Source organism: Chiloscyllium plagiosum, unplaced genomic scaffold, assembly GCF_037043375.1.
Source record: "Chiloscyllium plagiosum isolate Xiang-an unplaced genomic scaffold, Cpla_swu_hap1 HiC_scaffold_9, whole genome shotgun sequence".
Classification (NCBI taxonomy): domain Eukaryota; kingdom Metazoa; phylum Chordata; class Chondrichthyes; order Orectolobiformes; family Hemiscylliidae; genus Chiloscyllium; species Chiloscyllium plagiosum.
This window is the reverse complement of record NW_028270147.1, coordinates 5,829,038-5,844,169: the sequence shown is the minus strand read 5'-3', so window position 1 is coordinate 5,844,169 and position 15,132 is coordinate 5,829,038. Positions and strand designations below refer to the sequence as shown.

The following is a 15,132-nucleotide window of genomic DNA, read 5'->3' as shown; positions in this document are numbered from 1 at the left end:
CGATGAAAACTACTGTAAATCTACATTTGTTCCACTTTTCCACAATAGCCTTGAATGTTATGACATTACAAGTGCTCGCCAAAATACTTTGTAACGGTTGTGAGATTTCCCACCTTGACTACTCTCCCAGGCAAGGTAATCCAGACCCCCACCATCCTCTGGCTCTAAGCCTCCTGCCTTTCATCTTAACATTTTACCTCTTTGTTACTGACCATTCAACTAAGAAGTTTTCTATCCCTGCCTTGTCTATGGCCCTCATGTGGTTAGCACTGATGCCTCACAGCGTCAGGGACCTGGGTTCGATTCCATCTTCAGGCGGCTATCTATGTGGAGTTTCCACGTTCTCCCCGTGTCTGCGTGGGTTTTTCTCCAGGTACTCCAGTTTCCTCCCTCAATCCAAAGATGTGCAGGTTAGGTAAATTGGCCGTGCTAAATTGCCCCTAGTATTCAGGGCAGTGTAGGTTAGATGCATTAGTTAGGGGCAAATGTAAGTAATAGGGTAGGGGGAAAGGTTATGGGTGGGTTACTCTTTGGAGGGTCAGTGGACTTGTTGGGCCAATTGGTTTGTTTCCACACTATAGGGATTCCATAATCTTATAGATGTCTATAAGGATCCCCCTTCAGCCTTCTCTGCTCATAGCAACCAACCTGAACTTATCCAGCCTCTCTTCATGCTGAAATATTCTATCCCAGGCAATATCCTAGTGATTCTCCTCTGCACTCACTCCTGAGTGCAGTCACATTTTTCCTGTAGTGGTGGTGACCGGAACTACACACTGTACTCTAGCTGTGGCTGAACCAAAGTTCTGTACAGTTCCAACATGATCTCCCTGCTCTCATGATCAATGCCTTGACTGATAAAGGCAAGTGCCCTGTATGCATTCTGAACTCCCCTGTTAACTGTCCTGCCACCTTCAGGGATCTGTGAACAAGTACTTCAAGATCCCTCTGTCCCCCTGAACTTCCTAGTGTCCTACCATTCATTACGTACTCCCTTGACTTGTTCTTTCTTCCAAAGTAAATCCCCTCACATTTATCCAAGTTAAATTCCTTCTGCCATTGATCTCTCCCTCTGACCAATCCATCTATATCCTCCTATAACCCAATACCTTCCTCCTCACTGTCACACATCCAGACAATCTTCATGACACCTCTAACTTATCATCACCCCACATTTTCATCTACATCACTTCTAAATATCACAAACAATAACAGACCCAGCACTGATCCCTGTGATACACCACTGCACACCGGGCTCCAGTCACACAAACAGCCTTCTACCTCTGTCTCCTCTTACTGAGTCATTTTTGGATTCAAATATTTTTCAGCTAAAACTCTGTATTCTTTTCACTATTCAAATATTTAGGCAATTTCCTTTTGAAGGTTATTATTAAATCTGCTTCCAACATGCTTAGGGGCTGTACATTCCCACATATAGAAAAAATAGTATCTTCAAAATTCTTTCACTGATTGTCTGTGCCCTCTGCTACTCAAGAACTACAGATTAAAATATTTTGGTAGGTGGTAAATTGTATTTGATTTTTCAGCTAAATTCTCCTAAGGTTGCTTGCATTCATTGAAACATGTGCAGGATCTGGTATCACTGAGTAGGCACTTTACCTCGGTGTAGTCACCCTGGTTTGGGCAATCGCTGTTGGACTTTCCGGCATTAATCTCGGGAAGATAGGGACGCCAGGTTGGTTCAACCTTATCGAGGTCAATATCCCCCTTGAATGCATGTGGATGTAATAAATTGCAGTTTAATTCTGGTGAATGAAGGTTTGTGAACTGCATTGTGAAAGCTGGCAATCAAGAATCGAAATACTTACCGAGACTGGCTCACAGCGAGTTGCAATTTCAAGCAGTATAATGGAATAGCTGGATACAGAAAAAGATGACATTCACTTGAAAGAAAACAACCCTAGTTCATGCATGAATGAGAAATGTATGATAGGTATAAACGTTTGTATACATGTCCAAATAGACTCAAAACATCTTCTTCCCTGCTGTTATTAGACTGCTGAATGGACCTCTCAAATTTTAAATTTAATGTTGACCTCACTCTCTGCAGCCATAACATTGTATTCCTCACTCTATTCTATTACCCTCATGCACTTTGTATGGTACGATCTACCTGGACTGCACACAAAACAAAACTTTCCGCTGTACCTAGGTACATGACAATAATAAAGCAAATCAAATCAGAATGAGGTTTAATTCTTCTACCTGATTGATTCACCCAGCTCAACAGCCAATAGACAGTCTTATTCCTACTTATGCATCCTGAAATGAGCCAATCAAGAAGCACAAAAGTTTCCCATTGAGGCACCAACTATTTTCCCATCACTTTGCTGGCTAGTGCTCTCTCCTACTCTTATCGCCCACCATTGGTGCATCTTGAAAAGTCATGATGCTCAACCTGTTTGGCTGAACACATTCTAAACACATCTTCCTTGGCCATCAGGCCCTGGAGTGGGACTCAAACCAGGAGTTTCTGGCTCAGAGGCAGAGGCTGTTAATACTGTACCATAAGACCTTAATATCCATACCTTATGGTCATTCCACAATGTCCAATCTTGCGATTCTTATAAAAATCCCTGGCCCATTCTTAGCAAGTTGTTCGGCTTGAATTTTTGCAATGATGGAGAGCCTCCTTCCTGTCATTGCAAAACAGCAGAGGAGGCTGGAAATAAGGTTTCTCGCACACCAGGTATCGCACCACCATTTCTGCAGAAATGGGACCGAGGGACCAGTCTCTTTTCATACCTTTGCATTTCTTGGAAGCAGCTGCCTCCACCTGTATGAGATTTTGGGAGTTAGGAATATGTAGGGTGCAGATTAGTCCTGGCAGCAGCAGGTCTGAACTTTGTGATTGGTTTGAATGGCCAGGAGACCACTTTGGAGAGATCTGGTACCCCACTGGAGAGGTAGGCTACTTCAGCCTAGCTTGCCTCCTTACCCAGCATCCTCCATCTGTATCCCAGCAGCACCAACCCAATTGCCTTGAATTTAAAGAAATCCCAACTCTTGAATCAATTTGGCCTGCAGAAACAGGAAACATCTCATCCCAGTGTTTCCCATTGTTACTGAAAACTGTATTTGACCTTATTGTTACTTTATTTTTTAAATATCTGATCTACAAGGAGTTACATACTATGTACAAGGTAAGATCAGGGTATTTGGCCCAACAGTCCATGCTGGTTTTAGCCTCCAGTTTAGCTTTGTCCCATTATTCCTCACTTAAATCTACTAGCGTCCTTATCCATTTCCATTTCCCTCATGCGTTTATCTAAACTACTTGCAAATGCATCAATTTACTTCAACTGTCTGTCGTAATTCCACAAGATAGAATGCTTGGTGTTGTGTTGGAAAAACAGCAATCTCTCCCTCATTGTCAGCAAAACAAAAGAGCTGTTGTTGGTTAGCTCGCCAAGCTGGTGGGTTGTCATGTAAACGTTTCGTCACCGTGCAAGGAAACATCATCAGTGTGACCCCCGTGAAGTTCTAATCCACTTGATGTTTATATGATCTGGTGTCATTTCCTGTTTTGCTCTGAGATTGTTTGTATACTGGGTCTACTTCAACATGTGGGTTGGAAACCAGGTCTCTAGGAATTCCCATGCATGTCCCTGGTTGGCTTGTCCCAGCTTTTCACTGTTCTTAGGTACAGAGGAACCTCGATTATCCAAAGGGCATAGGCACAGAGTATTTCATTTAGTTAATTGAATTCTGGAAATCGAATGCCAGATAACATAGCTTAACCAAGCATCGGGACCTTGCGATCTTACCAGATAATCCGATATTCGGATAATCGAATGTCAGATAATCAAAGTCCTCCATACATGTAATAGCAACAAATCAAATCAAATCAGTTTTACCACATTCTGGATGAAGAGGGTTGTTTTGAATCACACATTGGATTTCTTTCCTCTTTCACCAATGAATACTCATCGAAACTCATAGAATAGTAGAAAGTCAGAATGGTTACAATACAGAAGGGGACCGTTCAGTCCATTATGTTAATGCTACCTCTCTGCAAGATAAATCCAACCACTCTGAATCTCCTACTTTTCTCTGCAGTCTGCTATTCCAATTTCCAATTACCTTTCAAAGGCCACAACTGAACCAGTGTCCAACACAGACTCAAGCAGTACATTCCAGATCTTAACTACCTTGATGCACAAAACAATTTTTCCTCATGTCCCCTCTGGATCATTTGCCAGTCACCTTAAATCTGTGTCCTCTGGTACTTGATCCTTTTACTAATGGGAACAGTCTTTTTTCCCCTATCTCCTCTATTCAGAGCCTCAAGATTTAAAATGCCAAATCAAATCCCCTCTTAGCTCTTTACCTCCAAGGGGGAGATTCCAACTGCTCCATCTGTCTAGAAGATAAGAAGTCTATTGTGCTCAGAAACATTCCCGCTCCCTCACCCTGTCCAAGTGTTGACATTTCTACAAAAGAATGGACCCAGCCATGATTAAATCCATGTCCTACAAAATTCCACCACAATATTCTGTCCACTTCCCATGACCTCTCCACATCCATAAAGCCCAATGTATTTCCATCAACCTCTCCACATCCAAAACTCCCAATGCATCTCCATCAATCATCTTTCCAACCTCATGAGCAATCAGTGAAAGGATCAGTTTGTACTGGAGTGAAGTTACCTGTAAACATCTGAAGTTGGGGTGACATTGGAAACCAAGCCTGTAAATACTTCTGGAGCACAGGTAATACGTCTTGCCCTTTCATTGAGTGTGGGAGAAAATTCCTCAAAATCGTCCTTTCGGTAGGCTGCTAAGCCATAGTCTTCACAAAAGAAAATTGAAACAGCAGTTCAAAGAGCAGTCCTGACTATGACACTGCATGCAATATCCTGTCCAGCTTTCATGACTAAAATTACCTGAGACTTTGCAAACCCATCTATCATCGATGACACAGTTCATTGAGTGTAGCCTCCCATGGTAAATTCTGTGCTGATGAAGGTAAGCCATCGCCCGAGCCACATCAGTGGCAAATGACAATCTAAAGCAACAACAAGGAGTTACATTTACGTAGAGTCTTTAACATGGAAAATAAATGTTTTAAAGTGTCTGAACAAGTCGCAAGAGATAAATGTGCAATGAGCGCAGTGACGGAGGAATTATTAGGAGAATTGCAGAAAAGATTTCTTGAAGAGCAGGATATAACAGGATGAGTAAGAGTGATGGGGAGACTAAAGGGGGAGGGATTGTTCAGTATGGAGCTGAGTACAGGTGGGGTAAGAAGGTGATACACAGAAAAAGCTAGAACAAAGGTGAGGTGAAGGCCTTGTGGCAATATCACGAGGTTATTAATTGTGAGACCCAGGTAAAGCTGTGAGGGTCTGCGTTCAAATCCTACCAGGGCAAATGGTTGAATTTGAATGAAATTAAAAATAGAAACTATAAGTTAAGAGTTGCTTAATAACTATAAATCTATTGCTGGTTTTTGTGGGAAAACCCCATATGGTTCATTAATATCCTTCCTTGACCGAAGGAAACTGCTGCTGTTGTTGCCATGACTCCAGACGCAGACTAATGTAGTTGACCCCTGGACGATAGGATTGGGCAATAAATACAAACCTGTGAATGAATATAAAGAATAGAAATTTTAGGTTGATTGGAGGACATTTCTGTATCAACCACTGCTCACAAGTAGACAGGGTGGTTAAGAAGGTCTTTAGCATGCTTACTGTACTATTGGTCACTATGGAGCAACCTTTGGAACTATATAGATCTGTGAGTCTGACATCAGTGGTGGGTAAGTAATTCGACGAGATTCTGAGTGATCGGATGTACATCCATTTGGAGAGGCAAGGACTGATTAGGTATAGACAACGTAACTTTGTGCATGGGAGATCACGTCTCGTTAACGAAATTGAGTTGTTTGAAGATGTAACCAAAAGGATTGAAGAGGGCAGAGTGGTAGACGTTAGGAGAAAGTGAGGACTGCAGATGCTGGAGATCAGAGCTGAAAAATGTGTTGCTGGAAAAGCGCAGCAGGTCAGGCAGCATCCAAGGAGCAGGAGAATCGACGTTTCGGGCATAAGCCCTTCCGTCGATTCTCCTGCTCCTTGGATGCTGCCTGACCTGCTGCGCTTTTCCAGCAACACATTTTTCAGGGTGGTAGACGTTGTCGACATGGACTTTGGTGAAGCCTTTGACAAGGTTCCGCATGATAGACGAATTAGTAAAGTTAGATCACATGGGATTCAGGGAGAACTTCCCAACTAGATACAAAATTGGCTTGACGATAAGAAACAGAGGGTGGTGGTGGAGGATTGTTTTTCAGACTGGAGACCTGTGACAGGTAGTCAGGAATTGGTCCTGCCTCCACTTTGGTATTTATATAAATGATTTGGATGAGAATTTAGGAAGCACGGTTCATAAGTTTGCAGTTGACACCAGCTGAAGAATAACAAAAAGATGGGGTACTGGGCTAATGGTCGGATACTTGGTAGTGTGGATGAGCAGAGGGATCTTGGTGTCCATGTACACAGATCTCTGAAAGTTGCCACCCAGGTAAATAGTGCGGTGAGGAAGGCATATGGCGTACTGGCTTTTATTGGTAGAGGAATTGAGTTCTGGAGTCCTGAGGTCATGATGCAGTTGTATAAGACTCTGGTGCGGCCGCATCTAGAATATTGTGTGCAGTTTTGGTCGCCATACTATAGGAAGGATGTGGAGGCACTGGAACGGGTGCAGAGGAGGTTTACCAGGATGTTGCCTGGTATGGAAGGAAGATCGTATGAGGAAAGACTGAGACACTTGGGGCTGTTTTCATTAGAGAAAAGAAGGTTTAGGGGTGACTTGATTGAGGTGTACAAGATGATTAGGGGGTTAGATAGGGTTGACAGTGTGAACCTTTTCCCGCGTATGGAGTCGGGTATTACAAGGAGGCATAGCTTTAAATTAAGGGGGGGTAGATATAGGACTGAAGTTAGGGGTAGGTTCTTCACTCAGCGAGTTGTAAGTTCATGGAATGCCCTGCCAGTAGCAGTGGTGGACTCTCCCTCTTTATGGGCATTTAAGCGGGCATTGGATAGGTATATGGAGGATAGTGGGTTAGTATAGGATAGGTGGGCTTGGATCGGCGCAACATCGAGGGCCAAAGGGCCTGTACTGCGCTGTATTGTTCTATGTTCTATGTTCTATGTTCAAATTGTCAAAATTGAAAAAGATGATCTGAGATTACAAAGGGGTCTTGATCAATTGAGTCAATGGGCTAAGAAGTGGTAGATTGAGTTTAATTTTGATAAATGAGAGGTATTGTATTTGGCAAGAAATGGACTTATACAGTTAATGGTAGCCCCCTGGGTAGTATTGTCGAAGAGAGAAACCTATTGGTTCAAGTACATAGTTCTTTGAAATTTGCATCACAGGTAGACAAGATGGCTAAAGAGGTGTTTAGCCAATCTTGTATCCAATCGGCAAGTTCACCCTGAATCCCATGTGATCTAACTTTACTGATTAGTCTACTTGAGTATAGGAGTTGGGATGTCATCTTAAAGCTGTGCAGGACATTAGTGAGGCCACTTTCGATGTACTGTGTGCAGGTCTGGTCATCGTGCTAAAGGAAAAATATTATCAAATTGAAGATGGTTCAGAAAAGATTTACCAGGTTGTTGGCAGACTGGAGGGTTTGAGTGATAAAAAAAAAGGCTGGATAGGCTGAGACTTTCTTTCCCAGAACGTAGGAGGTTGAGGGGTGATCTGTTAGAGATTTATAAAATCATGAGGGGCATAGATAAGGTGAACAGCAAAGGTCTTTCTCCTACGATAGGGGATTTCAAAACTAGGGGGCATATTTATATGGTGAAAGGCGAAAGATGTAAAAGGGATTTGAGGGGCAAGTTTTTCACACATTGAGTAGTTCATATGAGAAATGAATTGCCAGAGGAAGTGGTAGATTTAGGTACAGTTACATTATTTATCAGATATTTGGATAGGTACATGACTATGAAAGGTTTGGAGGGAAATGGGCCAAACATAGGACAGTGGAGCTAGCCAGATGGGATATACCCCGAGGTTACTACAGGAAGTGAGAAGAGATTGCTGCACCTTTGATGATAATCTTTGCTCCTCACTGTCCACTGGAGTAGTGCCAGATGATTGGAAGGGGCAAATGTTATTCTCTTGTTCAAGAAAGTGAATAGGGATAATCCTGGGAGTTACAGACAAGTCAGTCTCACATCTGTGGTGAGTAAAGAAGCGAGAGGATTCTGAGAGACAGGGATTCTGATTACTTGGAAAACCAAAGATTGATTAGAAATAGTCAGCATAGCTTTGTGAGGGGCAGTTCATGCCTCAGAAACCTTACTGAATTCTTTGAGGATGTGACAAAACACATTGATGAAGGTAGAGGAGTGGATGTGGGGTACAAGGAAATCTGGCTGTCTGGATACAGATTTGGCTGGCCCACAGAAGACAGAGGGTGGTGGTAGATGGAAAATATCCAACCTGGAGTTCGGTGACCAGTGGTGTTCCGCAGGGATCGGTTCTAGGACTCTTGCTTTTTGTGATTTTTATAAGTGACTTGAATGAGGAGGTGTAAGTGTGATTTGCCAATGGCATAAAGGTTGGTGGAGTGGTGGATAGTGTGGAGGGCTGTTGTAAGTTGCAATAGGACATTGACAGAATGCAGAGCTGGGCTGATAAGCAGGTGTAGTTCAACCTGGAAAAGTGTGAAGTGATTCACTTTGGAAGGTCAGATTTGAATGCAGAATACAGGGTTAAAGGCAAGATTCTTGGCCGTGTGGAGAAACAGAGGGATCTTGGGGTCCATGTCCATAGATCCCTCAAAGTTGATTGGGTTGTCAAGAACGCATTTGGTGTTTGGGCTTTCATTAGCAGGGGGATTGAGTTTAAGAGCCGTAAGGTTATGCTGCAGCTCTATACAGCCCTGGTTAGACCAGACTTGGAATATTGTGTTCAATTCTGATCGCCTCATTATAGGAAGGATGTGGAAGCTTTAGAGAGGGTGCAGAGGAGATTTACCAGGATGCTGCCTGGACTGGAGGGCATGTCTTATGAAGAAAGGTTGAAGGAGCTGGTGCTTTTCTCATTGGAGCGAAGAAGGATGAGAGGTGACTGGATAGAGGTGTTGAAGATGATGAAAGACATAGATAGAGTGGATAGCCAGAGACTTTTCCGATGGTGGAAATGGCTATCACGGGGGCATAATTTTAAGGTGATTGGAAGAAGGTTTAGGGGAGATGTCAGAGGTAGGTTCTTTACTCAGAGAGTGGTGGTTGTGTGGAATGCACTGTCAGCAGTGGGAGTACAACCAGATACATTAGGGATATTTAAACAACTGTTGGATAGGCACATGGATGAGAGTAAAATGAAGTTAGTCTGATCTTAGAGTAGGATACAATGCTCAGGACAACATCAAGGACAAAAGGGCCTGTACTGCGCTGTACTATTCTACGTTCTATGCTCAATGTTCTATGTTTAGTTTGGGATTTTGGTGGGTATGATTGAGTTAGATTGAAAGGTCTGTTTGCGTGCCGTATGACTCTTTAACTCTACAAGTTTGAATTGTTGATGCCATGGCCTTTCAGGGTAGGATCTACAGATCTCCTTTGTCTTAAGTGGTGGAGGAAGACCACTTTGTAATCTAATGAGAAGAGGTTCTTCTTTATTGTATGATCACAAGTTACATTGATATGTACACACTAATATAGTGAATACGTGGAGGACTTGGATGGTCAGTCTTACTCCTTTAAGATCCTAAACTCTTTTTCAAATTCCCCCACATAAGGTTAGCAGAGTGGGTGGTACTTAAAGCATTCCTTATATTAACTCTTTCAGACCCTTATACTGTGACCGAGCAGACAGAGAGGGGAGTGGTGTTGCTGCTGGATGGGGAGCAGGCCATGAAGAGATTTTGAAATATAAATTTGAGCGTTTGAGGAATTAAGGTGTAATGCAGATCAGGAAAGACAGGGTTGATGGGTGAGTTGGATATGTTGCCATAATGTGGAGGTGCTGGTGTTGGACTGGGATGGGCGAAGTAGAAAGTCAGATGACACTAGGTGATAGTCCAACAAGTTTATTTGAAGTCACAAGCTTTCAGAGCACTGCCCCTTCATCAGGTGAAGTGTTACATTGCAGTGTGAACAGTGGATCACTTTTAGATGGGCCACAGTCTGTCAGCGATGACAGGAATGAATTTGAAGTCGGTAGGTTTGTTGGATCTGGGGATTCACAGGGCAGGGATTCTTTAGGCTCTGAGCTGAGGGTGTCAGGTATGGTGTGAATGTTACTGAACTGAAAATCCAGGGGATCAGCCTTGTACAATGGGGAGATGGAGTTAAATGGCACCAGGATGGTGGGTGGAAAATAAATTCCACCAATTAAACCTGGAAGAGAAATCTATTCTTGCTAACAATGACCATGACAGTTTTTATAGAGTCATAGAAATTTACAGCATGGAAACAGACCTTTTTGGTCCAATTCATCCATGCTGACAAGATATCCCAACCCAATCTAGTCCCATTTATTATTTGGCCCATATCCCTCTAAACCCTTCCTATTCATATACCATCCAGATGCCTTTTAAATGCTGTAATTGTACCAGCCTCCACTATGGCAGCTCATTCCATGCACGCACCACCCTCTGTGTGAAAAGGTTGTCCCTTATGTCCATTTTAATATCTTTCCCCTCTCACTCTAAACCTATGTCCTCTAATTCTGGACTTCTCTACCCCAGGGAAAAGACCTCGATCTCAGTGATTGGAAGGCATCTGCCATTTTCATCCCTGAATTGGAATCATTTTGACACATACACCTCCATTGTGTTCACTCCTGTCTCTCTGCTCAAATGCCTTGATTACCTTAAGATCGACAAGTCCAATGCTCCAGCAACCTCCTGCCTCGAATCCTCCATATAGTTAAGGTCATCTTAACCCCTCCTGGCTGATCCTGATTGGCATGAAGTTGCATTTCCCATCACCCCTGAGCTTGCTGGTTAACTGTTTATGAATCTAACTATTGCTAATATGTGAAAGAATCCCTTTGTATGCCTTTAATAAGGCTGGTCTACAGTTTCTGTTTAATGGCAACCCCCAGAATGTTAATACGGGATTCAGCAATGTTGTTGAATGAGGAGATGATTTCTCTCATGTTGGAGACGGTCACTGTCTGATGTTTGAAGGTGGCTTGCCACTTATCAGCCCAAGGCTGACTGTTGTGTAGGTCTTATGTCTTGTCAGCACAGACTACTTCAGTACCTGAAGAATGGTAAGCAGTTCTCAACACTTTTCAACCATGAGTAGGTGTTCCCATGTTTGACCGAATGAGGCAAGAAAAGTGATGGAGCAGTGAGGAGCTCCCACAGCCTTGTCCTGGGGCTTAGATGTTCAATCAATGTATTGTGCCTTCAAGACTGTCCTAACGGTGGAGAGAGAAGTAAAGAGTTAGGTGTTAATGAGGCAATTCCAATGTTTAGGAGCTGGGCAATTCAAGGCAAAGTTACCAGTGGTGGAGCAGGGAAACCTGAAGATGTGTGAGAGACCAGAGTTTGGGGGTTGCAGTGATCTCAAAGGCTGTGAGATTGCAGGATGTTACAGAAATCAGTTTGGGTGAGAATATGAAAGTAGCTGACTATATATGATATGAGGTTTAAAATTAAGGAGTTGTCAGATTGCAAGCCAATGTAAACAAGTGAGATAATGGATTTATACAACAGTTAACCAGCAAGCTCAGGGGTGATGGGAAATGCAACTTCATGCCAATCAGGATCAGCCAGGAGGGGTTAAGATGACCTTAACTATATGGAGGATTCGAGGCAGGAGGTTGCTGGAGCATTGGACTTGTCGATCTTGAGGTAGTCAAGGCATTTGAGCAGAGAGACAGGAGTGAACACAATGGAGGTGTATGTGTCAAAATGATTCCAATTCAGGGATGAAAGTGGCAGATGCCTTCAAGCTCACTGAGATCATGAAGTTATTTTTGATGTCCTTCTGTACCTGAATCCCCAGTTCAAGGGGATGTCATCGTTAAATAGAACATCGGCCAGGCTCCCTTTTGGACAGTATTCAGTAACTATGGTGGCATTGGGCACCTCGACAGATCCTCCAATAAATTTGCACAGATTTGGATGATCAAGTTCCCTGGAATGAACAGAAATGCAAGTGAAGAATAAAATCTCCTGAAACACCTTTAACTAACATTACATAAAGGACAGGGGCATTCAAACACCACAAACATTGGTTACATTTCATCTTTATTGTACATCATTCTGGGTATGTTTCAATATTTTGGGAACGAAGATACTTCACCGAAAATCAGTGATGTCAATGGTGGTTCATCTTACACCACATTTTCAGTCATCTCACTCATAATATTTTCACAGATAACAGATTCACATAACCATTGATTATTTATCATATAAACTAAGCATCAATATGTTGTGTACATATCAACATAGGAGAAAGTGAGGTCTGCAGATGCTGGAGATCAGAGCTGAAAATGTGTTGCTGGAACAGCGCAGCAGGTCAGGCAGCATCCAGGGAACAGGAGAATTGACGTTTCGGGCATAAGCCCTCCTGAAGCCCTCCCTGGATGCTGCCTGACCTGCTGCGCTTTTCCAGCAACACATTTTCAGCTACATATCAATATAAGTTGTATGTTTTGGATTATTAATCTATTGCCCTAACTTCATTCTTAAAATGCCCTTTTGTTGCAGAATAACATCTCTCGATCTTCTGATCCAAGGTAAAAGTCTCCTGCTAACTCATCTCATTGAATGGCAGAGCAGATTTGATGGGCTAAATAACCTACTTCTGCACCAAAGTCTTGTGATTTTGTGGTTGTCAAAGAACAAAGAATAATACAGCACAGGAACAGGCCCTTCGGTCCTCCAAGCATACGCCAATACATTTTGCCCTTCCATACTAAAACTGTCTTCCCTTACAGGATCCATATCCCTCTATTCCCTTCCTAATCATGTATTCATTCAGGTGTTTCTTTAACGCTGCTATTGTGTCTGCTAACACCACCTCATCTGGCAGCATGTTCCAAGTACTCACCACCCTTTGAGTGAAACATTTGCCTTGCACATCTCTTTTCAACATCCCCCCTCCACACCTTGAACCTGTGTCCTCTAGCAATTGACCCCTCTACCCTGGAAAAAAGCCTCATATATCCCACTGTATCCATGCCATTCACCATCTTCTAAACGTCTATGAGGTCACCCCTCAACCTTCGTGTTCCAGTGAAAACAAACCCAGTCTATCCAACTTTTCTTCACCACTAATATCCCCCAGACCAGGCAACATCCTGGTAAACCTTTACTGTACCCTCTCCAAAGCATCCACATCTTTCTGGTAGTTTGGTGACCAGAACTGTACACAATATTCCGAGTGTGGCCTAACTAACGTTCTATAAAGCTACAGCATAACTTGTTTATCCTTAAACTCAATGTCGCTTCCAATGAAGGCAAGCATGGCATAAGCCTTTTTTACTCTCTTATCTACCTACGTTGCCACCTTCAGCGATCTGTGGACCTGCACACTCAGATCCCTCTGCATATCAATAATCTTAAGGGTTCTGCCATTCACTATATGATTTCCACCTGTACTTGACCTTTCAAAATACATCACCTCACATTGCCCAGATTAAACTCCATCTGCAATTTTTCTGCCCACGCCTCCAACTGATCTGTAGCCTGCTGTATCCTCTGACAATCCTCCCCACTATCCGTAACTTCACCAATCTTTGTATCATCCACAAACCTGCTAATTAGATCAGCTATGTTTTCCTTCAAATCATTTATGTAGATCACAAACAGCAGAGGCCCCAGCACTGATCCCTGTGGAACATCACTAGTCACAGCCCTCCATTCCAAAAAGAATCCTTCCACCGCTACTCTCTGTCTCCTATGACTAAGCCAGTCCTATCTCCTTGCTCATGTCTTGCTCTCATATTCTGTCTGTATCTTACATCAATGCTTATACCCCTCTCCTTCCATTTATTTGTTTAATTTAAATAACACAGCCTTATTTTCTGCTGTTCTATATCCAATCTATTTGCTTGTACACCATCTCTTGCCATTTTCCCAGCAGCATGATAATGTTTGAGCAGTAAGGAACTATCAGGAGAGCTAGAGGATGTTTTGCTTCCTTTCTTCACTTGTTGGGTATGGGGATCACTGCTGGGCCATCATATATTGCCCAACCCAAGTTGCCCTTGAGAGGGTGGTGGTGATCTGTCTTCTGGAACCACTGGGGTATACAACTGAGTGGCTTGCTACACAATTTCAGCAGGCAGTGAAGAGTCAACCCCATTGATGTGGCTCTGGAGTAATGTGTCGGCCAGACCAGGTAAAGATGGCAATTTCCTTCCCTAGATATTAGTGAACCAGATAAGCTTTTCGTGACAATCAACAATGATTTCATGGTCATCAGTACGGTCTTAATTCCAAATTTTTTGTTTCTGAATTCAAATTCCACAACCTGCTTTGTGGGATTCAAATCCGGCTCCCCAGAACATAAGGTGAGTTTCTGGATTAACAGCCGAGTGGTAATACAATCAGTTCTGCTATAGCTATAGTTTCTTTCTCATGCAATCCCATGTTATAAGAAAATCATATAATAGCAGCACCATTTACAGAGGAACCTCGATTATCCGAACAGGGAGTATTTTGTTCGGATAATCGAATGTTTGGATAATCGAATGCTGGATGACAGTGTTTAGCCAAGCATCAGGACCTTGCAATCTTGCTGGATGATCCGAAATGTGAATAATCGAATGCAGGATAATCAAGGTTCCTCTGTAAATGAATAGGGGCATAATCATGTTATAACTGATACATGCTTTAAAAGTTTGCATTTTAGAAACAGTGTCCCAAATTTGTTAATTGTGTTACAGCAAATTTCCATTGACAAAACACACGTTATAGCACAATGACCTGTATCATGAGGCCATCAGCTTTCCCATGCTGTGTGTATTTAATTGCCTTTTCCTCTCCCTGAATTTAGCAGCAACCAAACACGTCTAAGTATTGAAACTGGACTAAAGGTACTTTTTTAAATGGTCCTTAAATCATAACAATCAAAGAATAATTCTCGGTGTCACTCAGCAGGTTCACTCTCATATTGTGAGT

The 15,132-nt window shown here is 42.7% G+C and overlaps 1 protein-coding gene across 1 annotated transcript in view; it reads right to left on the bottom strand.

The window, feature by feature from the left end:
- Window positions 1-15,132, bottom strand: part of LOC122554107 (atrial natriuretic peptide receptor 2-like) — a 99,019-nt gene that overhangs the window by 50,250 nt on the left and 33,637 nt on the right. The window contains exons 11-15 of the mRNA XM_043698591.2: window positions 11,996-12,139; window positions 4,907-5,028; window positions 4,671-4,812; window positions 1,830-1,878; window positions 1,621-1,728 (exon numbers count right to left, since the gene is read on the bottom strand). Coding sequence (XP_043554526.1) covers window positions 1,621-1,728; window positions 1,830-1,878; window positions 4,671-4,812; window positions 4,907-5,028; window positions 11,996-12,139 — 565 coding nt within the window. The remainder of the gene's footprint in view (window positions 1-1,620; window positions 1,729-1,829; window positions 1,879-4,670; window positions 4,813-4,906; window positions 5,029-11,995; window positions 12,140-15,132) is intronic.